Here is a 25752-nt window from a genome sequence, read left to right on the forward strand (position 1 = left end):
GCCAGCTTTTTCTGAGTCATGTGGATTCTGTACACTTGCAGACCGGTTTTTCACAGGAAAGATTAGCACTAATGGTAATGCGCAAATGTACCGATCCACATTATTTAGCACAGTTGCGCGTTAATGTGCATTAGTGCAAATAGAACAAAATTCTGTTTAAAACTGATTCTGTTAATGAGCGGATGATGGAACAAAAGACACCTGACAATCCATGAAATACAGACAGAACAGATTTAACAAAATCCATGCATCCCTAGTTACAGTCTAATCTATAGTTATTTGGGGTCAGTTGTGTAAATGTTTTGGTAATGTAATATATTTATTTATTTCTATACCGCCCAATAGCCGAAGCTCTCTGGGTGGTTCACAAAATATACATGTAAAATAAAATAAAAACTTTGTAAGAGATTTGTATTTTAAAAGGGGGAAGTTATAAACAATTCCTGAGAACTTTCCTTATGCAAACCCATATAAATGAATAACAGTTTCACAATAGCTTACCAATCTTGACTGTGTAGAACAGGGGTTGGGCAATTTAATGGCCATCCAAATATTTGGGTCTATAACTCCCATAATTTCTCACCATTTTCTATGTTGGTTAGAGCTGATAGAAACTGTAGGCCAAAACATCTGCCAGAACCTAGCATGGAATTAATCCTTCTGATCACATTGATTTGATTAAGGCACCATGGTTTCTGTGGCCCAGTGCCCATTAGCTTCTCTAACCCAAAGGATCAAGTCCTCTTTTCCATCTTACTTTTTGCACCAAAATCATATACGAAAGAAAAATCTTTAGGAACAAGGTAGAGATCTTTAGTAATCATGGCCTCCTTCTCCTTGATGACAATTCAGTGAGGATTTTATTGATTAAAAATTGAGTTATTCATTGTAGGAAAAGGTTGTAGAAAAAGGTAACTAATATTAATATCTTCCAATCCCTTCATGTAGTAGGTCCTTAATAGGTGAAAGAAGTTATATTGAATAAATGTTGATGAGGCTTCCCTAGTCACTATTGATCTCAACTCAGTCTGAATTAATACATTTGCTTACATTACATTTAAAAAGTTTTATGAAAATTAATTTGAACCTCTCAGTGGCTTTCAATACCAATAGGATCCTTCTGGATAGGCTATTTGAGTTAGGGTGTGGGGGACACTACATTGCCATGGACAGAGATAGCCTTGTGACAGTTATTACACTCTGATAATCTCCAGTGTAGATTATTATAATGCGTTATACATTGGGCTACCTTTGGAAATGGTCCAGAAACTTCGGTTAGCCCAAAACAGGGTGGCTAGACTGCCAATTGGGACTGGCCAATGTGACCATTTTATTTCAGTACTTTGCTATCTAATTTGCCATTTAGAGCCTTAAATAGCTTGTGTTCAGGTTACCGGAACGAGTGTCTCCTGCCATATTTACCTACCTGGACACTAAGGTCACCATTTGAGACCATCTTCCAGGTGCCCCTTCCAAATGAGGCAAGGTGGGTGGCTCCAAGAGAGGAGGGCCCTTTCAGTCACGGCACCCCATCTGTGGAATGCCCCCTCTGCAGCTGTTGTGTTGTGTTTGTACAACCAAATAGGAAAAAGACTTCTAGTTCAAAAATTTCTCTTTTTTCCCTTTGCTTCCAAGAATGTTGAAGAAGAAAGTCCAGCATATCAGGCTGGATTGAAGGCTGGGGATCTCATCACACACATCAATGGAGAGGCAGTGCATGGCCTTGTTCACACCGAAGTCATAGAACTGTTATTAAAGGTATAGTATTCCAGAAACCTGTATTTTACACTTTGTTCAACAGATGCCTTTTCTTCTAGGGGCTGATTTTTACTAGAGGTAACACCTTGTGTTATCCAGGCTTACAGCTGATTTACCCAGGCTCACTAGTTTGTCTGCCATGACAGCAAGACGATGTAGCCATGAGTCCATAAATTCAGTGGACATTTTATCTCCACTAGAACATTTGGGGGTGACAATATGCACCTTTATCTCATACCATACATCCCAGCACTGTTTAGTTGGCAAAATCATGAATATAAATTTAAATTAGCCTATAATTAAAGTAATTTATAAACATTATTTCTGAGCTAGTTGACCGTAATTTTAAATAGAACATGATGGCATCGAAAAGGTCCACTGCAAATTTGTTCAAATTCTAACTGTGTCTTTCACATTTAAGTCTTCTTTGAAACTAGGGCAGATATTATAATAATCCTCCTTTAGTTGCCCTGGGCATCTGGTCCTGGTTTTGGAACACGTACATTTGGCTAGTCAAGTGGAACATCTTTAGAAGCCTAGGAATTAATAAAAACACTTAAAACATAATAAAACGGAGGCCTAAATGTTCTCATGGCAATGGAACAGGCAGGCAGTGGGGGTGAAGATACATTCCCAAGTCAGTGAAGAGAAAAATAGCACAAATGTAATGATATAAAATGAAGCATTCTTTGCAAGTATGTATCCTTTGAACTGTGTAATCATATTTCATCCTCATTCAGTGTTTCTTCTAACTCCTGACAAGTGTCATTGCTGTGTTAAAGGAGGCATTCAGCAGCTGGCCCTTTCAGTTACACTCCGTTTTTTCCATGTTACTGTCAAGCACATCCTGGAGAGAACTTTGTTTTTCCCCTTTAGAAAAACTAGATGGTTTCAAGGTATATTACAACATGGTAGTTAAGGCATGTGTTTTTTAAAGCTGCTGACTAGTATTGCGAGAGTAGCTGTCCTCTACAGTTTTGTTGCCGTGTATAACTTTGCTAGCTATTTTCTTCAGGTATTTACAGTAAATAGATTACTTAGATGACTTGTGGATACAGCATCAGTCCAGCAGATGGTGAAAGAGGATGGACCTACGTATGTACCTGAGCATGTCACTGAGAGCACAACCAATTTTCCCCCCCATGGGAATGGAAATCTTAACTGTCCTCAAAATAGACATTATACCCTGTTCCTACTGTATATTCTGTATTAATCAGAAAACACATTCTGAATCTGACACAAAAAGCACATTTGCATCAGCAAATTCTGTCAGGAGGATTCTTTGTATTTTTAAAAATATGGTTATCGTACAGAGTAGTGTATGTGTTTAGGTGCTTGCCACCTAAAAAGGTGGTTCTTTTAAAAACTGTCTTTTAGAAAAGTTACAAATCTAGAAAGATATTCTTATTACTTTTGTGATTGAATGTACATTAGGGCGAAATTACATGATCCTGTCAGCCCATGGATGTAATTGCGTGGTTCTGTTAGTGTGCTAAATGCCAATTTGCAGAGAGCACAGCGGTCTAATGTGTAGCATTGGAGCTGGAAATCTGTTTGTTTTCTGGCAGCAGCCATTTACTGACAGGATCATGTGACTCAGTTCCACAAAGAGAATATGTGTTGCTTTCCTATCAGAGCAAGATGCTAGCACGTAAAATACAGGGCATGTTTTAAAAATTAGTTCAATTTATATTCGTTGACTTTTTCAGACTTTGGCCAAGATACATAGAACTACTTTTGGCATACCCAAAGGGCTTGGGCATAGCCACCGGAATTTTTGACTTGCTTTCCTTTGAATAGCAGACTTCCACTGCCATGCCATATCACAATCTGTTTCTGAAAGTCCCCTCAGTTTCAAAAGAGATCTGTTATGCAGGAGATGGGACTGTTGTATGAGTCCAAAGCTCCTTTGTGTGTCTGGCACTAGTTGTTTGGATCCAGACCACTGCTTTTCAGCTCTCTTAATGATCCTTTAGAGTACTACAGCTGATTTAACTTGTAATACAAAACATAAGTGAAAACTAAAAGCAGGAAAAAAGCATTGCTCCACACTAAAAATCTAGATGTAGAATTGCCTTGCTCAGTGAAATCATGGCCTAAATGCTTCCTTAATGAGCAGTAGTATTCAAAGAATTTTGATTTTAGAGCCAAAGGTAATCCCAGTCAATATATAAACCCCTTTACATTTTACTGCATCATCCAAATTATAGTGTGGTGCTGTCAAAGAGCAGGAGTATCTACGATTTATTCTCAAAAGGCTCTGTAATCTAGATCTGGTATAATAAAACAGATGGCTTAGGTAGGTGAGACCATTAAAAATCAGGAATTGCTAGTGAATCTGAAGTAGGGGAGATGTTTCTTTCTAACCATGTTATAGGACCCATCCTCTGAATCTGTTATTCCTTATGGAAGAAAAATGGTATAGTGAGTACTTACTCCTTTAACATTCTTATTTGACAGAGTGGCAATAAAGTGTCAATTACTACAACTCCTTTTGAGAATACTTCAATAAAAACAGGACCAGCTAGAAGAAATAGCTATAGAGGCCGAATGGTTAGACGGAGTAAGAAAACAAAAAAGAAGGAGAGTTTGGAAAGGTAAGTTGTGGTTGCCTTATTAATTAATTAATTAATTAATTAATTAAATTAATCGCCTATCTGGCTGGTCACCCAACCACTCTGGGTGATGTACAACAATAAAAACAGTTCAAAACAATAAAATTCTACATTAAAAACATCACATTTCTAAAATTACCCTAACCAACCCCAAATGCCTGCCTGAATAACCACGTTTTAATGCGTGGCAGAAGCTCATTAAGGAGGGGGCATGGTGGAGTTCCCTAGGGAGGGAGTTCCACAGAGTGGGGGCCACCACAGAGAACGCCCTCTCCTTCGTCCTCACCAGTCTAGCTGTCCTGGCTGATGGGACACAGAGAAGGACATCTGAGGCTGATCTTGTTGAGCGGCCTATCTGGTGTTGCTGGAGGTGCTCCTTGAGATAGGCTGGGCTGGAACCGTATAGGGTTTTAAAGGTCAAAACCAACACCTTGAATTTGGCCCGGAAAACAACTGGTAACCAGTGCAGCTCCTTCAGCACTAGAGTGATATGATCTCGCCAGCGGCTGCCTTTAATCAGGCGACCTGCCGCGTTCTGTACCAGCTGCAGCTTCCGAACCATCTTCAAGGGTAACCCCACGTAGAGCGTATTACAGTAGCCTAAACGAGAGGAGACCAGGGCATGTACTACCGATGGGAGCAGATGGTCGGGAAGGTAGAGGCGCAGCCGCTGTATCAGATGGAGTTGGTACAGCGCTGTCCGGCTCACAGCTGACACCTGAGCCTCCATGGACAGCTGGGAGTCTAAGATGACCCCCAAGCTGTGGACCTGGTCTTTCAAGGGTAGCCGTAACCCATTCAACACCAGGTCAGCATCCCCCAACCTCCTCTTGTCTCCCACCAAAAGTACCTTGGTCTTGTCAGGGTTCAGCTTCAGCTTATTCCTCCCCATCCAGCCACTCACCATCTCCAGACATTTGGACAGGGATTCTACAGCCAACCTTGCGAAGATTTGAACGAGAGGTAGAGCTACATGTCATCCGTATAGTGATGACACTGCACCCCAAACCTCCTGATGATAGCCCCCAGCGGCTTCACATAGATGTTAAATAGCATCGGGGAGAGGATGGAACCTTGTGGCACCCCACAAGTGAGTGGTCACAGGTCCGAAACCTCCTCTCCCAGTGCTACCCTCTGGTACCTGCTGAAGAGGAAGGACTGGAACCACCGTAATACAGTGTCTCCAATGCCCAACTCCTCCAGGTGGTACAGGAGGATACTGTGGTCAACGGTATCAAAAGCCGCTGAGAGGTCAAAGAGAACACGAAAGGAGCATTTGCCCCTATCTAGAGCCCTCCTCATATCATCCATCAAGGCGACCAAGGCCGTTTCTGTCCCGTACCCAGGCCTGAAGCCTGACTGAAATGGATCTAGTACATAATGGATCTGTTCCATTAAATGGATCCATTCCATTAAATGGAATTAATACAGAATGAATGTGTAGCTTTTATGGAAACATACTTTTGTATCTTCAAGTATAGTGTGTTCTCTCCCTTTACAGATAGTTTTTCATATTATCTCTCCCCTATCCAAATAGGTTGTCATGTACTATCTTATTAGCATGAAATACCTTTTAAAGATTCCTCATTTTAAAAGATACGTTGTTAAGAGCATGTGTTTTACAGTAGAGTCCTTGTTTTCCCATTAGGAGAAGATCTCTATTCAAAAAGCTGGCTAAACAACCATCACCCCTTCTTCATACCAGTCGGAGTTTCTCCTGCTTGAACCGATCGCTGTCATCAGGGGAGAGCTTGCCTGGCTCTCCAACTCATAGCTTGTCCCCCCGCTCACCAACACCAAGCCTCCGCTCCACCCCTGATTTCCCCTCAGGTAAGTATTTGAGGACAGAGATACCCATTGCAAGAAAAGAGCAATGCTCACATGCATGGGCAGGCTTCCCTAGTCACTTCAGCAGAGGGGCGCATTTAAGCACAGAGCTTAACTTTTAAAAAGAAAATATGTCACCTTTGAAGACAAATACGAAGGAGTCAAGGCTGGCCTTGTATATTCTTCAACTAAAAATGTTGGTCTAGTGCAAGTTTTATTGGATCAGCTATTTTGTATTTCTTTTTTACTTCATTGCACAGAGTATTTGTTACAGTAGGCCTCTGGGATGAATATAGCTCAAGATTCTTTACTGCAGTAATCCAAAACCCAAGCTTAATCACATTATTAAAGCTTCTGAAAGAGCTGCATATATTATTTAGCCACATACAGTCACTTGCATTAGTTCTATATTCATATCTACTACAGGAGGCCAGTATTATCCCAAATAGCATAGTTCTCTGCCGAAAAATCTAAAAGTAGGTCAAATTGAGTTAATTTAAACTTTAAGGGGAAAGGCAGGCAAAGAAGAATAAAAAGCCATAGAGATGTGACTTTTGAAAACCAATATGTTCAAGCCATATTGGATTCAACAAATGTTTTTTCTGCCTGACCTATACATTTTATAGAAACAACATGTTTCATAATTTATGAAAAAAAATGGACTGAAGAAGCTAGTGAAATTGTATTTATTTCTCTCCCAGGTACAAATTCTTCTCAAAGTAGTTCTCCAAGTTCAAGTGCACCCAATTCTCCAGCTGGTTCAGGACATATTAGACCCAGTACACTTCATGGTTTGGGTCCCAAGCTTGGTGGGCAAAGATACAGATCAGGAAGACGCAAATCAGCTGGCAGCATTCCTCTCTCACCTTTGGCGCGGACTCCTTCTCCAACACCTCAGCCAACATCTCCTCAGCGGTCTCCATCACCTTTACTCGGGCATTCTGTTGGAAACACAAAAATAGCTCAAGCTTTCCCTGCTAAAATGCACTCTCCTCCCACTATTGTCAGACATATTGTTAGGCCTAAGAGCGCAGAGCCACCAAGGTCTCCATTGCTCAAGAGGGTTCAGTCAGAAGAGAAACTTGCTCCTTCCTATGGTACTGATAAAAAACACTTATGCTCTCGCAAACACAGCCTAGAGGTAACTCAGGAAGAAGTTAATAGAGAGGTATCTCAGCGGGATATAACCCTTCAGAGTCTGGAAGAGAATGTACTGGATGCCCCATCGCTCACACGAGTGAGGCCTGCAGAACAAGGCTGCTTAAAACGTCCCATTTCCAGGAAACTGGGTAGGCAAGAATCTATTGATGAGCTGGATAGAGAAAAATTAAAGGTCAAGATAGTTGTAAAAAAGCAAGATCTGGCAGAGAAACAAGAATATTTGCAGAAAGCAAGCACTGTACATGAACTTTGTGATGAATCAGAGAGCTGTCTTACCTCATGTTTGGAAATGAGAGATAGCAAGAAAGCATTTCAGAAAGCTTTGGAAAGATCAAACCACTTTGAAACTAAAATTGCAGCTCTTGAGACCCAATCAGTAGGTGGCATGCTAAAAGACACCCTTCAAAAGAATGCAAGCTTGAGATCAAATGATTATATTGCTTCAGATGCACACACACTATGTCATGGTCCTCCACTTAATGAACTCAGCAAAAGAATTTCCCCTCCGTGTACATTGCAAGATGTTCTGCCTCAATCGTCTGACAAGATGCCGAATGGAAAAGGAGAAAATGTAGATAAAACTGCACCAACAAAAGAATTTGTCAAATTCGAAAGATTAGATAGTAAGCTTGCAAATATTGATTATCTTCGGAAGAAGATGTCCTTTGAAGAAAAAGATGACAGCGCCTGTCCAGCAGTAAAGTCCAAACTGACATCAAATGTACACGAATGCCATCAACTCAATGCAGTCAGACCTATAAATATGCTGCAGGATTCCAGTTCAGCTGCTGAAAGCAGATCATTTATTAGCAATGCTCATGCTGCTCAGATTAACTCTGTTCCTTTTGTCCCTCTCAAAACCTTGAATGGTCGAGCAGAAGCTGGTGTGGAGAAATCAGCCCTGATTTCCATAGAGTCACCTGTCCGAAAGAGTCCTTCAGAGTATAAGCTAGAAGGGAGGTCTGTGTCTTGCTTGAAACCAATTGAAGGCACATTAGACATTGCTTTACTTTCAGGGCCACAGGCTTCAAAGACAGAAGTGTCTTCATGTGCATTCCCAGGAGGCCAAAATTCCAAAAACGATATCCTACTGCTCACATGCCAAGGTGGTAGCAGTATGAAGGTCGAGCCATCATGTCAGAAAGAACAGCCACCAACCTTCCAACAAACCAATCCTTACAAATCTGATGTACTGGAGTTCCAGCATTCAAAGCCAAATAAAAGTACTCAAAGCTCAACAGCAACGTCTGTAACCACTGAACAGCAGTCAGGAAAAACATTCTCCAATCTCGGCACTCAATATGAACCTTCTATAAGGGTGTCTGACCAAACAAAAGAGACAATCCAACTTAGTGCAATTGAGACTAAATCTAGCAGCCTCCAAAACCAGAGTTCTGCCTTGACAACCTGCAAGTCTTCTGCCCAAGCACTTGGAAATTCCGAGAAAGCTAAACGAAAAGAGAAGAAAACCGCCAAAGAAGTGCCGGACAACTACATGAGAGCTCAATGGAGTGATGATGTGCTTGTAGAGAAGCCTGAAGTAACTGAAGATTCCTCAATGAGGAGAGCTGTTACAGAAGTGTTCCCAAATCAAGACCCTAAATGTCTGCACAGGTATTCATTTGATTTGACTGCACAGCTACAGACATGTGCAACAGCAAAAGTACAGGTAACAAGCTCAAAGATGAAGTCCAAAGATGGCAAGGATACCAAACAACCTGCAAAAGAGGATGTTGGCACTACTCGAGAATCTTCAGGAAATGAATTGGGCATGCAGAAAGCATCTTTCAAGCCTGAAGCGTCAATTCTCCAGAAGTCTTTACAAATATCATCAGATTCTACTTCTGCTAAAATGGAAAAAAATCTGGTTAGTATAACTGTGCAAAAGGACAGTCCTCAAGTTCTGGGGGCAAAAGAGCAGAGGCAGTCCAAAAGTGCACAACCTCCATCTGGTGGCAAAGACCTCAGCTTTGCTCCTAAGCAGCAAGGTAGCAATTCTGATATTCTTGCTGTAAAAGAATCATTCAACAGGCCATCTGTAACAGATGCTCCTATGGCTTACAGCATCCAAGATAATATCAGACCTACATCATATATGGAAAATAGCACTGTTAAGTCTAGACAAATCCCTGACACGTGTTCCTCTAAATTAAACCATTCTGACAAAGTGCCACAAAAACAAATAGCTACAAATGTAAAAGAAAAAGAAGCTCGTGTTCAGGCTTTGGCTGGTTTTTGGAAGGAGGGCAAAAACATCAGTAAGACTGCAATGGATTCTTTTTCATACCCTTCAAGCTCTCAAAGAAAGTTAAATAATGAGCATATCAAGGTAGAAAGGCATCTGGTCAGAGAATGTGGGTCAGAGCCCTCAATCCAAATCAGTAGCACCATACCTGAAAAACCACTTAAATCCTCCAGTAAAAACCAGGCAGCAGCAGTAACCCCAGACAACACTAAGCATTTTCAAAGGCAAGAGATGGCAAGCTTAAGTGACCCTGTTGATCAAAAGCCATGCCATATACGCAACAAGCAAAGCATGCCTCTGAAAGTATCTACTGTAAAAGAGTGTCCCTTGCTGAACAAACAGGTGGACAAGTGCCCAAGCAGTCAGACCATCTCTGCAGAAAAACAGCCAGAAGGGAAAAAATACATTGATGCACTTTATTTTCAAAATGACCATGGGAAATCAGATTCTAGCCTTTCCCTTCCTAGCTGTGATGCCAGAGGAAAAGCTGTGGAAAAAGCAGTCATGGGTAGAAAGAACTTTCAGGACACTAAAGGAAAAGGGCACATGGATCAGAAGGAACTAGCAGAAGGGAGCAAGCAGCATGCAGCAAAACATTCCTCCTCAGCTGCTTTGCAGAGTTCGTATCACACAGCTGCAGTTACTACAAAGCAGCTTGACTGCTCATCCAGCTTCCATGAATCTAGACAGGAAGTCCCTGTTTTGTCTTCAACAAAGGCTAAGCTAGGCTCGCCAGAATCACTTGCAGTGAGCCTAAGGGAAGTGAAAAAACAAATCAACTCTTGCATAGCAGATGGCAGGGCAGAAATGACTAAAAGTGTTTCACTGTTGGGCTTGCACTGTACTCCATCCCCTGTGGATGAGCACTTTCCCATTTCAGACTTGAGGGGAAAGCCCAGAAGCCAAGAGAGGTCTCACTCTGCAAACCCTGTGGACATCAAGGGAAAAGAGCCCATTCTGCCTCAGCCTTCTGCTGTAAAAAAACAGAATGTAGGTAAAGATTTGCCAAAGTCAGGGACTTCAGCTGACTCACTCAATGCACTTTCATCTGACAAAGACTCTGCCCGGCAGAGGCGAGGAAAGGATGCCTCAAGAAGTAGTCCTCACAAAAAAAATTCCTAATAGCAAGACTTGAAAGTAGGACTTCTTAGTTGAAAACCTAGTGTCTTGTCTTACCTTCAGAAATCAGCACTGTGTAGTATTTTCTTGCAGAAAACAGTTCCGCGCCACTAAGCAGGGTGTGTAAAGAAAGGACTTGTTTTTTCCCTCAAAATGCCTTCCCAAATGTAACCGGTTAAACTGTTACCATATTGTATTTGTACAAAAATACTTTTACAATTTGAGAGACATGTTGCGGGGGCAACAATGACAAATTTTCTGTAAATACTTAGTAGCGTGTATAATTTTGAATGTAGCATATCCACTTTGCTGCTGATTGAGTTGTTTACTCTGTCTTTTTAATGATAGTAGCTTTGCCACTGGTTTGCCATAATCTAAGAAGAAGGTTGGCCCTAGGCTTAACCCACAAACATACTGGTCTGATGGGAGGAAAGAGGTGCCCCATTTTGTACTTGTTCAAAATTCTATACATAAATATACAATTTAAGAAATTATAGATCTAGTGGCTTTCAGTGAGTTTAGATGTGTATTTTAAGAGCCAGAGGTTGATAGTATTGTAATGAGCTAGATTTACCACTTTAAATAGATGACCAAACTGCAGCTCTTTAATGCACAATGTCTGCCTTTTTGTTAGGCTATGCTGATATTGGGGAAGGGCAAGAGTCTCTGTTATAATTCCCCCACCATCCTATTCACAGTATCTTCATTGCATCATAGGCTGAAACTTCAACATCTTTGTGGGGAACTTAGTTTCTGTTGTCTTGATTCAGATAATATTTATTTATGGTTAGGCCTTTCTGGTGTAAAGTCCATGGAGAAGCACATAGCATAAAGTGCTAAACCATTTTTCATTTACACTAGCAAAGCATCTTTGGTATCATGACAGGTATATTTGAATATTTAATGGCTCAGCTTTCTTTTCTATTTTATGACAAAAGTGGTGAAGTGTGCGGGGGCAGGCATTTTCCTGTGTCGTATCTAAATAATATATCCAGAACCTGATAACATATTTAATACCTGGCTGGGGCCTTATGTTGTAGATTAAGCTTGCTGTTTTTAGCAAGTCATCCTAGGTTTCACATTCTTTTGGAAGTACATTAAGTAGCTCCATCCATTTCATATTGTTATCTTTATATGTATGCAAAAGAAGTAAATGTAATTTTTTTAACGGACAACGGCATTTTTGTAAAAAAAGAAAAGAAAAAGGGGAGGGGCTGTTGGACCTATTTGGTGCTTGAATGGGGGTGTCCTTTTTACTTTTGCTTAGCCTTATTTGAATGTTGTGGACTGTGGAATATGTCTGATTTGTCTGATTAAATTTGGAGCAAAAGTATTTGGTTTGGTTGGAAACTTGTACAGCAATACTCCAGAAAGATTACCACAGATAAGTATGCTAGAGTGACCCGGATTCAGAAAACAATTTGTGAGTGTGTTTTTCCCCTTCTATATTTCCTTACAAAAGCTCATTTAATGCTGACCCTCCTCCAGGGCACTTTTTCTTTTTCCCCTAACAATATTCACCCAAGCATAACACAATTATGAATTGGCTGCTTGTAAGATACTTACCAGTGTGCTAAATGCATTTCCCTAGGGAAAAGGGAGTAAATTGGATTTCGTTCATTTTTAGAAGGTTTTGCTAAGAAAATAAAATTACCCGCAAGCCCCTGTAATTTTCCATGAAGTGCTAGTACATTCATTTACCCTTCCATGTGCTCATAAATAATTTTAAACAGCTGGAGGATTATTTCTTTTAAAGAGAGTGGTCCTAGCCTTTACTGTCTGTATCTGTACTTTGGGAGTGAAATCATCGAACACTAATGCACTCCAAAATCATGACATTTCTATCTGGGAGGTATTTCATAGTTTACAGCTACCTGCATTTTAAAACCTCCTACTCGTTTTCTTTAAAGCACATCTATCTTGTTTACAAATGTATCTTTTTATGTATATTTTGTATAGTGCTTTATCACTTCTGCCAAATATTTTCTCCCATTTTGGAAGTGCAGTAGCACCGAAGCTTGCATTCGTGTAATCCCTGTTGATGTTTACCTTACAGTGAACTGTTCAAGATCCTCTTAAGTGTGTACTCTTTTGTCCGTCTGTGTGGTTGTATGTTAAAATGTCCCTTTGTAGTACTTACTACTGTAGATTATCAAATTATTAAAGAAAAAAGTTTGTTAGGATCTGTGCAATAAAGTGTTTGCAGTCTTATTTTCTTTAAGAAATCCCTATGGATGTCATAACCATTGGATATTGAATAAAAAATATTTATACTTATGCAGTTGCAGAACATTGAAATAAAACTGAGCATGAAAGGGAATTCAGTTTCTTTCTTGAAGTGGCTTGTTTGACTTCTCATTAAATATAGGTCTTTAATATACAAGCTATAATGGAATGAAAAGCCAAGGTGGTATAGCCTGTTTTGTTCCACTGATAAATAAACTCTGTGTCAATTGCGTGAAGGGGCATCACTCATAGAAAAGGGCTGTGGGGCTGTGACAGCTGTGACTTCCCAGAGTGCAGGACACGGAATAATGGGCTCAAGTGACAGGAAGCCAGATTCCGGCTGAACATCAGGAAAAACTTCCTGACTGTTAGAGCAATACCACAATGGAACCCATTCCCTAGGGAGGTGGTGGGCTCTCCCACACTGGAGGCATTCAAGATGAGGCTGGACAGCCATCTGTCAGGGATGCTCTGACTTGGATTCCTGCATTGAGCAGGGGGTTGGACTCGATGGCCTTGTAGGCTTCTTCCAACCCTACTATTCTGTAATTCTATGATTCTATGACACTGTCCCATCCCTGAGGTTGCACAGCTGCATGGCTCTGCTGCCAGTATTCACACAGGCATGGATGTACGCAGGGGAAAGCCTACACACGCAGCAGCGAGGGCTGTTACCATCCATATTTCTGGTTCCATGTGTATGAAATGTTAAATTGTTTTTATTGCAGCAATGAGTTGTGTGGATTATTTACTAAAAAATGTATGGTTAAGCATTCTGAAGGGGAAAAACTACTTCCAGCTAATGGAACTCTACAGCCGTACGTATTAAGAGTACATTATGTTACATTGTTTTGGGTCCATGATTCACAACCATACTTTCCATCCCCAACTTTGTATGGATGGAGGGATGAGGAGGGCGGTTAAGCACCATGTGGTGTCTTGATCTCCCAGCACCACAATCAAATGCTCATGCAAGCCCTAGGTAAGACAGTGAGTGGACTTTTCCCCCCCTTGAAAGACAGGATGTATTACTCTGCATTTTGATTAAAACACTGCACCACCATCTCAAAACAACTTGTATATTTCATCTTTCTCATATCTTTGTATGGAGCAGCATACTGAATTCTGTTAAACATTTTCTTATGAAGAAATGTCGGCACAATCCTATCCAGATAGGCTGCTGCCTTCGAACTCAGAGGCGATGCAGGGCAGGAGAAGCACAGAGTGGATCGTTCCCTCCACTCTCCTTCCCTGCATTTTTGGCTAGACAGCCGATTGCAGCTGTCTAGCCATGGGAGGGCTGAGTGGGGAAGGAGGCAGCTGTACGACATATTGGATGTGTCATACAGGCATTTCCGCCCACCCCGGAACGCCCCCAGGCACACCCCTTTTCAGCCGCTCCACACTTCTCTTGCGAGCACGGAGGACAGGGCTGTTTTGCACTGCCTCCGAGGCAGTGCAGGGTGGTCGGTTCTCCAGGAACCAACCTCAGAGCACAGGGTCCAAGGTCAGTTCCTGGAAAACAAGATATCCTATGGCCATCTACCGGCAGTCTAGCGGCCATAGGATTGCTCCCTAAGTTTTACATATAAAATAATAAAGATTTTTGTTGTCATTATGCATGCCACTCAGAGCATTAGTTCTTCGAGGTATTCATAAAACACCCCAAATTACCCCAATTTCCTTCATTTCCAGTTGTGGCTTCCAGTAAAAACAAAAAACAAAAAAAACCCAGTTTTGCCTTGGACAACAAGAGTCCTATGTTGAAATCCTTCAACTTATTCTTGAGTTATGACCATACTCCCCCCCCCCACACACACACACACACTATGGGTGCAATCCTATGCATGTTAAGACAGAAAAAAAACAAGACTCCTAGCATGTGGCTGGCTAGGGAATGCTGGGAGTTGTAGGAGTTTTTTTTGCCTAAACCTGCGTGGAATTGCTTCCTAAATTACTGAATTGGTTAATTTTGTTTTTAAAAAAGTATATAGGATGCCAAAGCTGTTTATCCCCTTCAGTATAACAAGAAATCCATGGTTTTAACATTTCATGCACACACAATTACACAACAGCCTCCACTGTAGACATTCCACTTGTTCGGGAAACCAGATTATGCAGGCTTCCAGAATGCACAGAAGGCCTTTGCATGTAGAGATCTGCTCACATAGACTTTTCACTGTGGACGTCAACACGTGTGGACAGTGGAAGTAGAAGTGAGGCTGAGGAGCTGCATGACCTCATTGAAGGGCCATGGTATGGTCCTACAACCCCTTTCTACCCATGAAGGGGAGATCATATCTATGAATAAGTAACACTAGTGATAAGAGACCTCAAGATGTGATTTTGTTTAGACTTCGGCTGATTATAGTTGTGGTTTTGGCAATGTAAAAATTGCTGCTACTGAACATTGTGTTTAAAATTTCTTAGTTGCCCTTCAGCTATGCACTCAAAGTGACATACAATCGGAACACAAAATAAGAAACCTAAAATCAAGTAGCATGGACACAGGTTTTGCTCTGTCCTATTGAATCCAGTTTTTCTTAAGATTTTTATTTCTGCTCTTGCATCTTGTAAAGAAGGAAGTGTAAATGTGCTGCTTTGTAAATGAACAAAGTGGCTGGGTTCAGACACAATGCTATAATCCTAGTTTAGTGTTATGTGCTCAAGTCTTGCAGCCCTGACCGATGGTCTCTCGCCACCCGAGATGAGAACACGTGCCGCTGCACATCCCTTCCCAGGTGCAGGGCACTAGTGAGAGCTTGACCAACCACAGTGGCAGCAACAAGGCTAAGGGGAAGGGGGCATCCGATGCAAGGGAAACAGGATGGCTGCTCCAGAGAGCCCCGCCTACTCTTGTGGCAAATGCCATGGCAGCAGAGCAGCTGGCGGGGCTCTCTAGAGTACTCGGTGGAGGCCTCCTGGTGGGAGGGGACTGGCCCAATTTACTGCTCCTCCCACTCCACCTTTTGAGGTGAGCTCCTCAGTCTGTCATGATAGGGCCAGCCCCAAAGCCTTGGACTCCTCCTCCCCCTCACTTCTCAGCATGGACATAAGGAGATCAGAAACTTTCATTTTCAACTAAATGTGATTTGGTATGTATGAATCCAGAACTGTGCTTAATCTTAACTATGGTCTAGAGCAGGGGTGAGCAACATGCAGCCCCCACCATTCCCTGAAATTCAGAGAGACCCCCCCAAAATATTCAGAATTTTTTTTGCAAACAAAATGGCGCACCATGAGGGTCAAATTAGATTGCAAGCTAATTTTGACCATTTGGGGGCTCCATAGCTGCTATGGAATCCCAGATGGGTCACAGTTGGCATTCAGACAAGCTAATGTTGACCTTTTTGGCACTCCATAGCAGCACTGGACGCAGTTTCATTTTTTTATTACCCCCCCTATTTTTTGGCAGATGTGTGTGGAAGGTGTGGCCCAGGGGAACCTACATCATAATGGAGGCAATATGTGTACATTTTGTAAAGGATAATATGTAGCATATGATTCGTGACCTTGTTAAAACACACAACACTATCAGTGTAAGATGTATCTGTACAATTATTCTGGCATGTTAAAGTATTGTAATTAAAACATTGAAAGCTATTAAGAGGGAAAGGGCAATTTGTATAAGTTCCTATATGTAAATAAATTTGAACAATATACAAATCAAAAGTTCCTTTTATTTTGTTTCCAGGTCTATAGCTGGCGGCACCACCAGTTCATCAATGAAGTACCTATTTACCGATATAAAGTTATGAATAGATTTGTAAAACTACAAGAATTTTCCAAGAATGCTAGCTGGGCAGTATAAACAAACAAAATCACAGTTTTTAGGATAACTCTTTACCCCTTATGTTCACATGTACATTCACAAACAAAATGAGAATTTGGCTTTAATCTTTACCAAACAAGGCAGTTTTAGGCAGGAATGAGGGAATTTACAATGCCATGCCACTGGAAGCAATACACAGACTTTTCTATCATCTGGAGGGGAAGGAGTGGGTGAATGGAAATATTGTCCCTTCAGTTTGCTATTTCCTCACGTCTTCAAAGCATTTTCTGACAGAAATATACAACCAGTGGTATTGACTCCTGCCAGGTGTATGTGCACAACCAAATGCTACCGTAGGCCATCGTGGTCTTTGTGCCATCTCACAAATAGGAAGGTACCTGTACATTTTTGTTCTCACAGGCAAAATCTTCTAGAAAGCAATAGGAGTGAGTAATTTGAGTACGCAACAAAGTAGGGCTAGTAAACTATTTTTTAAAACTAAAATATTTACTATGATTAATTCCTGTAAGTGACAGTAGCCCTATCCTCACCTCTTTCATGTGTTTGATGGATGCTTGGAGGGAGAGTGGGATTGTGTGAGCTGGTCCCCCTGACCATTCTCATTGGTCAAGGATGAGAATGGGTTCTACCCATGTATAACTGGCTGATCATAGGGTCTGTACCTGCTCACACCTGATGCAGAGCTTGTTCTCACTTTCCCGTGAAGGCGCACAGATTAGTGTCAGAGTCAACTTTCGTGAGCCTGCTTTTCCTCCAAATATGGTGAGAACAGGGCTGATATCCACAAAGCCCATTTCACTGGGGGAGGATGGAGCAGCCACACGTATTATAGCCTGGCTATACTACTACAAGTGGGCTACTAGAAGTGGAGGTTAAAAGTGCTTTAAGCATTGGAGCTCAGCGAGGTGAGCTGGGAAGGGTTTCACACCTTTTCCCTGCCAAACTGTGGCATGTCAGAAGCAAATTAATGAGTGCAATATTGATGTCAAAAGGAACAGAAAAAAATGAGTGTTAGAAAATGTTCCTTATAAACATGTTCCTGCTTATTTTTTTCTTTGAAGTTACTCTTGTGCATCTTTCTTTCTACAAGAGCTTAAATGCTTTCATACTTTCTCCTTAAAAAATACACAGTCAGAATGAAGGTCACTACAATTACTGTTATCACAACAAAGACAATCAATATTACTTTGGCAGTGCTATATCCACAGGCCAGATTTACAAAGAAGAGCTTAGCACCTGCTAGTGATTTGGGCTTGGAGCACAGAGTCTCTTCAGAGTCTTCAATTTTATCTATGTTTTGCTTGTACCAGGTTAATAATCCAATATTGGAACAGGTGCATTCCAGTGGATTGTAACTTAAATTGATTACACTGCGGCCAGATAGGTTAGTCAGCATATCACGTGGGATAATATGAATCCTATTATTGGCAAAATTGAGATAAATGTTCTTGAGATTGGAAAACGCATCTGAACTGAATGCACTGAGATCGTTGTGGCTCAGATCCACGTGTTTTAGCTTCCTGAGGTCAGAAAATGCTTTGGTTTGTATAGCCAACAATTTGCAGGAAGTTAAAGTTAACACTTCTAAATTGGGTGTTTGCTGAAAGAGGTTGTCATTCAGGATGGTCCCAGATTCAAAGTTATTGCCATTCATATTCAAGACAATAAGACTCTTCAGACCTCGCAGGATGTTCTTGATATTTGGATTAATTCCAGAGAAAGAAAGGTTCAGGGTCTGCAAAAACCGCAGATTGCAGAAGGGTCCTTGGGAAGCATTGGTGAGAATGCGTGTGAAAGACAGATCCAGAACCTTCAGGTTAGCACATTCGTTAAAGGCCACACTGTGGAACAAAAGCTTGTTGTTGTAGCTGAGGTTGAGGTGTTGCAAGCAGCTCAGGCCACGGAGCTGCTGGCTGCAGCAGTCTAAGTTTTCTATCCGACTCCTGCTCAAGTCAAGATGTTGAAGCTTTGACAGGGATTCTAAACATCCAGAGCCCAAATCCAGGCCCTCCAAATTTTCTCTGATGTAGAGATGGGTGAGGTGGGGAAAAGCAGAAGACATGATTTTGCAAAGGTGTTCAAACTTGTTCTTGTTAAGATTTAATTCCATCAGCACATTCATCTCCAAAAGGCCAGTGGGTAGCTCATGGAGGGATGTGTGGGTCAAGTCCAGCCTTTGCAGTTTGCTTAAACACTGGAACATGGCAGCACAGAGCTGTGTGAAAGTATGATATTGCAGAGTAAGGTAGTCTACAGAGATGTTGCAGATACCCTGCAACATGGTGGGGCTTATGTCAAGAACATCTGTATCCACAAATGTCCCAAGCTGAAGAGCAACACTTCGGGCACCTTGCAGCCCCTCTAAGATCACTGACACATTAAAACAGCTGCGAAAATCCAAACTGTAGAAAAAAATTGGCCTAAAAGCCGAGGGCTCAATGTGCATAATATCATTACCCATAAGACTGAGAGTCAGATTTCTAGTTTGCTTTAATAAGTGTATATCTGCAGCTGATATTCTATGTATGATGTTCATTCGAAAATCCAAATAGTTGAGATTCCTTGTTGGGAAATTTGATGGGAGCTCTAGTGATTGAATGTAGTTGTTTCCTAGTATCAGTGTCTCCAAGTCATCCAGGCCATCCATTGGGATAAATGTTAAACTAGTGAGTCCTGTTTGGGTTAGGTCAAGATGCCTCAGCGAACGAGGTCCTGTGAATGTTGTGCTTGCTAGAAACAAAAGATTATTTCCAGTCAAGACAATGGTTTCCAGGTAAGAGTTGCTTTCAAAGGCGCCGTCATACACCCAATTAATCTGACATCTTAAAAACAAAACAAACAAAATCTGGCATGAAAACAATTGTGTGTTCTTACCTCATTATACACATATGAAAACAATAAAAACCTACACTTTCTGCTTTTGTTTACAGTTTTCATCAGATGTAACAATGAAAGACAACTAGTTAGGCTGAAAAGGGGGCTGGTATTTATATTCATATTTTTATACCAATCTAAAGAGCCAATCAATATTAACATATTTGAGATTGTTATCACAACTAAATAATGGCATTGTTTTTATTCAATAGGAATATCTACCAGTTCTGGGATCGGAACGGAGCACTATGGGCTTACATAACCACATGCTATGTTCAAGAAACATTCAGATTTATTCACTTGAATAAATCCTCGGAAGTTGCTTTAGGGAGCAATCCTATCTGGATGGTTGCCAGCCTCTGAAATCGGAGGCTGCCAACAATCCTATGCAGGGCGGCTGAAGCATGGAGGGGATCTAAAGAGGGGGAGGGAAGGGGCCTGGAGACCTGATAGGAGGCTGCATAAAGCAGCTTCCGCAGTCTCCTCCCCACCCCTGGGACCACTCCCCGTTCCTCGTCTCCACGCTCCATTTCCAAGAGTGGAAACGTAGCTGGTACAGAGAAAAACTGTGCCGGCTACAAAGGGAGAGTGAGGAGCACGGTTTGTAGGATACGGGTTTGGAGCCCTGGCTCTGACCTCGGTTCCCAGAAACTGAACAATCCTGTGGTCCTCTAGACAGTGTCTAGTGGCCATGGAATTGCTCCCTCTGTCACTTTGTATGTTTTGAGTCTTTGTGTACCAGTGTGCCAAAGCCTTGCCTTTTGCAATGTTACCGGAGAACAGCTTCTCACATTACTCTGAAATGGGGCAATGCATGGCCTCTGTTTCACTTAATTCTGGAAGCACAAGTTCTTCAAATTTCACCACCCAATGAATAGGAAAACACAGGAATTCCATGTGCAGGTACAGGGCAGTAAGTTTTGTATTTTTCCTGTTGTCTCAAGCACGAGCCATTAATGTTGGTGTATTTTTTTTAATCCTTCTCTAACAGCTAGAAGTAATTAGCTTGGACTGTAAGGCTGGGGAATTCTGGGAGTTGTATGACATTTTCTGTCTAAACACGCATAGGATTGCATAATCAATCAGAATATAAAGTCAAACACTGTGGCTCAGCAGTAGAAGATGATACAGCAGACAAGAGGAGAAGAGACAAGACTTAAGGAGAGTTGCCCTTTCCTTTTACAGCAACAAAATGCTTATTGTTTGTAGCCATAGGCCATTGCAGACAGGACACAAGTAAAATCAGCAAAGCAAAGATTTTCTGGGCCAAATTCAAGGTGTTGGTTTTGACTTTTAAAACCCTATATGGTTCTGGCCCAGCCTATCTTAAGGAGCGCCTCCAGCAGCACCAGACAGGCCGCTTAACAAGATCAGCCTCGGATGGCCTTCTCTCTGTCCCATCAGCCAGGACAGCTAGACTGGTGGGGATGAGGGAGAGGGCCTTCTCTGTGGTGGCCCCCACTCTGTGGAACTCCCTCCCTAGGGAACTCCGTCATGCCCCCTCTTTAATGAGCTTCCGTCGTGCATTAAAAACATGGTTGTTCAGACAGGCATTTGGGGTGGGTTAGGGTATTTTAGAAAATGTTTTTATTGTAGAAATTTATTGTTTTAAACTGTTTTATTGTATGCTGTACATTGCCCAGAGTGGCTGGGTGACCAGCCAGATGGGTGATTAATAAATTTAATAATAAATAAATAAATAAAAAAAACAGGAGTAACTGGGCTTCCCAGTTCTCATTTAACATAAAAACCATAACTAAAATATATCCGTCATAAAAACTTCCAGTAATGACTTTAAAGTAACTTGCTCAGGTGAGAGAATCACCTTTCCTATCACTGATACTTTCTTCACAATAATTGCTCGAATTTTCTTAGCTGCTATTGCAAATAATGCAACATGATAGGTTATACATTTATACACATCTGAAATTAAGTATACCACTACATCATTTGTTGAACACCCAGTACATTGAGACACATAATAAGGTAGAAACTGGGTGAAGTTCCTTCTCTTAACCCCCACCCCTGCAAGCAAACCAATCAGAGATGCAAGAGGAAGTCAGTTCAACCTGACTTTGTAGCTACAAGCAGAGCAGAGCTGGTATCTCCAAAGAAGGAACATGTTCTCTCAAAGGCTAACTGGTGGTTTATCCTGTTCCCTCTTTCATTGCTGGATATGTCAAGTCAGTTCATATGGATGTTAGAAACAAACATGTCCACGTGGTCTGTCATTCAGAACATTCTGTAGGCCCTATGAGGTCACTTGCAGTTTCTGGCCCTGTGTTGTGCGTCAGTGGTAGTCTGCTTTACAGATGGCTTAGCATAGTATTATGTGACTTCAGACAGCATTCTCAAGAATCAGGTCTGTGTTGCACATGCCACAGCTGGCAGTGCTGGTTATACAACTACACAGATTGTAAAGATCCTATTTAAAAGCTGATGTCAAGTTACCACAATTGCAGAATTTCACTGTCAAGTTACCACGGTTACATAATTTCCTAAGTTATTGATTTACAACACATCTACTTGTGAAGGCAGGTTTTCGCACATGAGCATCTTAGTATCTATTGTTTGAGACTGCTAGAACTGTTGGCTGCCAACAGTACCACAAATATCATGTACCTGAAACGCTGAGAGTAAAATTCCAACATACATAAAAAGAGGTGAAGGTAAAGATCTGCTGTACCTTGTTAAGTCTAAATACACCAGGTCCATTAGCTTGCTGAATGTGGAACATTGAAGGGAATACAGGAAGTTAAAGCTGAAATCAAGGACTTTGGTTATGAAAGGCAGTTGTTCTGGAATCTCTGTCAGTCCTAAACCTTCACAGCTGTAGCTCTTGTTAGCAATAAGCTGTGAAAATTATACACAGGGTTACATATGTACACATATTAATTTATGCAAATACATTGAGTGCATCTCTGTTGGCATAATGAATTCTATAGTACTATGGGGTGTGGGTTTTTTTTTTTAATAAAAGCATTGCATTCTTTTAAAAACAAGCTAGTGATCCTAGGCCAAGGTAACAGTCTTGAAAACATCTGATATTGTTCCATCTCTAACGCTAATTAGGCAAGAATCTGAATCAGTGCCAAGACTGGGCACAGCCTAGGTATCTGACACACACTTCTGACATGGCCTAGGTATCTGACACACACTTCTCAGCTCCTTGGAGGGAGAACAAAATATAAATGTTATATGACAAAATACATAGACATTGGAATGAATACAAGAGTTCACAGTTGGGGCATTTTGTCCCTTATTTTGAAGGCTTGTTTTCAGAAACAAATTTAAGGCAAGGATGGGGGAGTTTTCTCACATCCAGGATTCAGGTTTTGGCACCAGGTTTTTGCCCAAATGTTATTCAAGGTGACTGGTGACATGCCGAAACCTGCTACATAATAGCAGGCCCCCGCAGCTGTTTGCCTATTGCCAACATGCACTGAAAAGTATGAGAGGAGTATGAGAAGCAATGGCCAATTGAATGACATTTGTTTTGCTACAGGTTGACATTTTATATGCTGTTATGAAACTGCTAATTAGAACGTTTTGATACAGTATCCAAAATCAGCATGCAGTGTAGAGTTCAATATACTCATCCTGGGTATGTTTTTAGGCATATGCATGTAGTCCTTCATTGTCTTGAATAAACTGATTGGCAGCTGATTTTCTTTATTCCTTTCCTAATTATACTCAACATGGAATTTGCCTTTTTCACTGCAGCCGCACACTGGGTCGACATTTCTCATTGAGTTGTCCACCACAATTCTTTCTTGGTCAGTCACCAATTAGTAACAGAGATAGCTACTTATAAACACCTAGGTGAATAATGGGTCTTAGCCTGGCACTAAATGTATCAGTACCAAAAGAAACCATTAAAATGTGGGGTTGTGAAAGCATATGATGCTTTGGTGATCCATGCACTGGTGGTAACCTCAAGTTTGGATTACTGCAATGTGCTCTATATGGGGCTTTCCTTGAAACTGATCCAAAAACTGAATTCTGGTGCAGAATTCTGTAGTTAGGTTGCTGAGTGGAGAAGCCTACCACAAGCATACTACACCTTTACTCAGAGAACTGTACTGGCTGCCAATATATTACCGATCCAGGTTCAAGATGATGTGACATATTAGGCCCTAAACCACTTGGGACCACGTTGAGGGAGCGCCTTCACCCACATCGACCTGCCCATTCACTACATCTACAGGTCCGAGCCTCCTGCTTGTCCTGGCACCTGCATGGTACAGCTGATGGCAACTGGAGACGGGGGGGGTGGGGTTCTGTTGTGGCACCCTGCAATTGTATTTTATTTTAATGGTTGCTTAATCAGTTTTGTACATCGCCCTTTGATTTGATAAGGAAGGATGGTATATGCATAATTTCAACCAACCAACGAAGTAACATTGTAACACATGGAAGTGAGAGATGTTTAAAGGGATGACTATACATATAATGAAAAGGTGGGGTTAAAGGACAGTATCAGCATTCTTTCCAGAATTTAGCCATTTTATCACAGAAAAACAATGAAAATAATTTACCATAGTGAGAAAAATGAACGAACCAGAGTCCACACAAATATATTGCATCTATTGACTCATCTACCAACCCTTCAGAATTATTCTACATTTGAAATTTAATTATTAGAAAAATTTGAAGTTTTACAGTTACTATATAGAAAACTGCCACCTCACCTTCTTTAAAAGAAAATTTTGAAAGCATACACAAATATGCTGATCAGATTTTCCTTTTGCATTTTCCACATCTCAAGATGGCAATCGGTCAATAAGGTAAAAAGCCAAAAGAAATGCTTCGCTAATAGCTACTACTGTCACTGTGAATAGTATTCTCTGATACAGCTATACAGGATGTCTGTGCTTGTGGCCTGAAGTGCGGAAAGAGAAAACATCACCCCAAGGTGTAGTTCTAGAGAAATTAGGTGCATTTAAACTGCTTATAAAGCAAAGCACCTGTTCAGAAGCTCCTGCTGCAGACAGATTAAAGGCACCAGTGGTCTGTTTCATTAGATCCCTCTCTGGTTCCAGCAAACCCCTAGCAAAACATGTCTCCTCACCACCACCACACACAATCTGCAAAATGTGTGCAGTACATCGAATAATGGGTTTTTTTGTTAGCTCCACTCCTTTCTATGTATTGTTTGGCTTTAAATGTCTTGACCACAAAGATGTACAAACTTATCCTTTTTTGTTGCTTCAGCATAACTGCCTAAGCGAGATGTGCCTAAACCTCTGGCTAAATAAACAGCAATTCAGCTAAGCAGTTGACATCACAGTCCATATGCTGCAATCCTGAATATACTTGCTAAAAGTAAGTGCCACTGAACACAGTGGGACTTCCTTCTGAGTAGGCATGTACAGGATCACGCTGTAATCCCAAATACATTGAATCCCAAATACAATGAAAGCTGGTGGCTCTGATTTCAGTGGGGCTGTGAATCTGCTCTGGGTTTCAGTCAGAACTCTAAAGAAGCTATCCAAGGTGCTGAACCAGTCCCCAAATGGGTTCAGCAGCATGGATAGCTTCTTTAGAGTTCTGGCTGAAACCCAGAGCAGATTCACAGTCTCACTAAAATCGGAGTCACCAGCCTCCACTAGCAAGGAGGGAACGTCTAGAAAAAAAGTATTTCCCTGTCTGTAGTCGGTTTCAGTGAATGTGCTCAAAAGGCACAGCATTATCCCTGGTATTTTTTGGTCCCACCTATGCCAGTTCTCTCAGCCCTTAAGCAACCTGATGTTAGCATGCAAGTATTCAATGCTCCAAATTAATTATTGATTCTTTCTTGAAAATGCTTTTGCCCCAATAGAGAGACAAATACGTTATCACTCACCTCAGTGCACATTTTATCTACTGGCTTGGTTACTTCACAGCTAACACCAAAAAGCCCCATCAGAACCCAGCAGTACGTGCACCAAGCCATTGAGGAGTATTATTAGATTCTCCACACAGACGAGCTTCAGTAATAGAAGTCAGATGAAAAATACTCTTCCAGAATGGGGTTCAGAAAGCTTTGTTAAACTGGAAGTCTGAGTGAGACAAACAATAGTGGCCAATAAAAAGCCATTTCCTCTTGACTTATGTGCAGCGAACTTTTTCAGTTCCTCATTTTTGCTGCCCTC

The 25752-nt window shown here is 41.4% G+C and overlaps 2 protein-coding genes across 2 annotated transcripts in view; one reads left to right on the forward strand and one right to left on the reverse strand.

The window, feature by feature from the left end:
- MAST4 (microtubule associated serine/threonine kinase family member 4) overlaps nucleotides 1-12083 on the forward strand; it is a 373102-nt gene extending 361019 nt beyond the window's left edge. Inside the window, exons 27-30 of the mRNA XM_084833380.1 lie at nucleotides 1636-1758; nucleotides 4219-4355; nucleotides 6022-6203; nucleotides 6902-12083. Of these exons, the coding sequence (XP_084689506.1) occupies nucleotides 1636-1758; nucleotides 4219-4355; nucleotides 6022-6203; nucleotides 6902-10728 (4269 nt within the window). The 3' untranslated portion in view covers nucleotides 10729-12083. The remainder of the gene's footprint in view (nucleotides 1-1635; nucleotides 1759-4218; nucleotides 4356-6021; nucleotides 6204-6901) is intronic.
- A 4529-nt stretch (nucleotides 12084-16612) lies between these two features.
- On the reverse strand, nucleotides 16613-25628 carry CD180 (CD180 molecule). Its single transcript, XM_084833381.1, has 3 exons — nucleotides 25464-25628; nucleotides 22305-22471; nucleotides 16613-19566 (listed from the first exon to the last, which is right to left on the reverse strand). The coding sequence occupies exons 1-3, from the start codon at nucleotides 25551-25553 to the stop codon at nucleotides 17838-17840; spliced, it is 1986 nt and encodes a 661-aa protein (XP_084689507.1). The 5' UTR covers nucleotides 25554-25628; the 3' UTR covers nucleotides 16613-17837.
- Nucleotides 25629-25752: the final 124 nt, after the last annotated feature.

The sequence above is a fragment of the Heloderma suspectum genome, chromosome 2 (assembly GCF_057233095.1).
Source record: "Heloderma suspectum isolate Gila_16-S chromosome 2, 16-S_ref, whole genome shotgun sequence".
NCBI lineage: Eukaryota > Metazoa > Chordata > Lepidosauria > Squamata > Helodermatidae > Heloderma > Heloderma suspectum.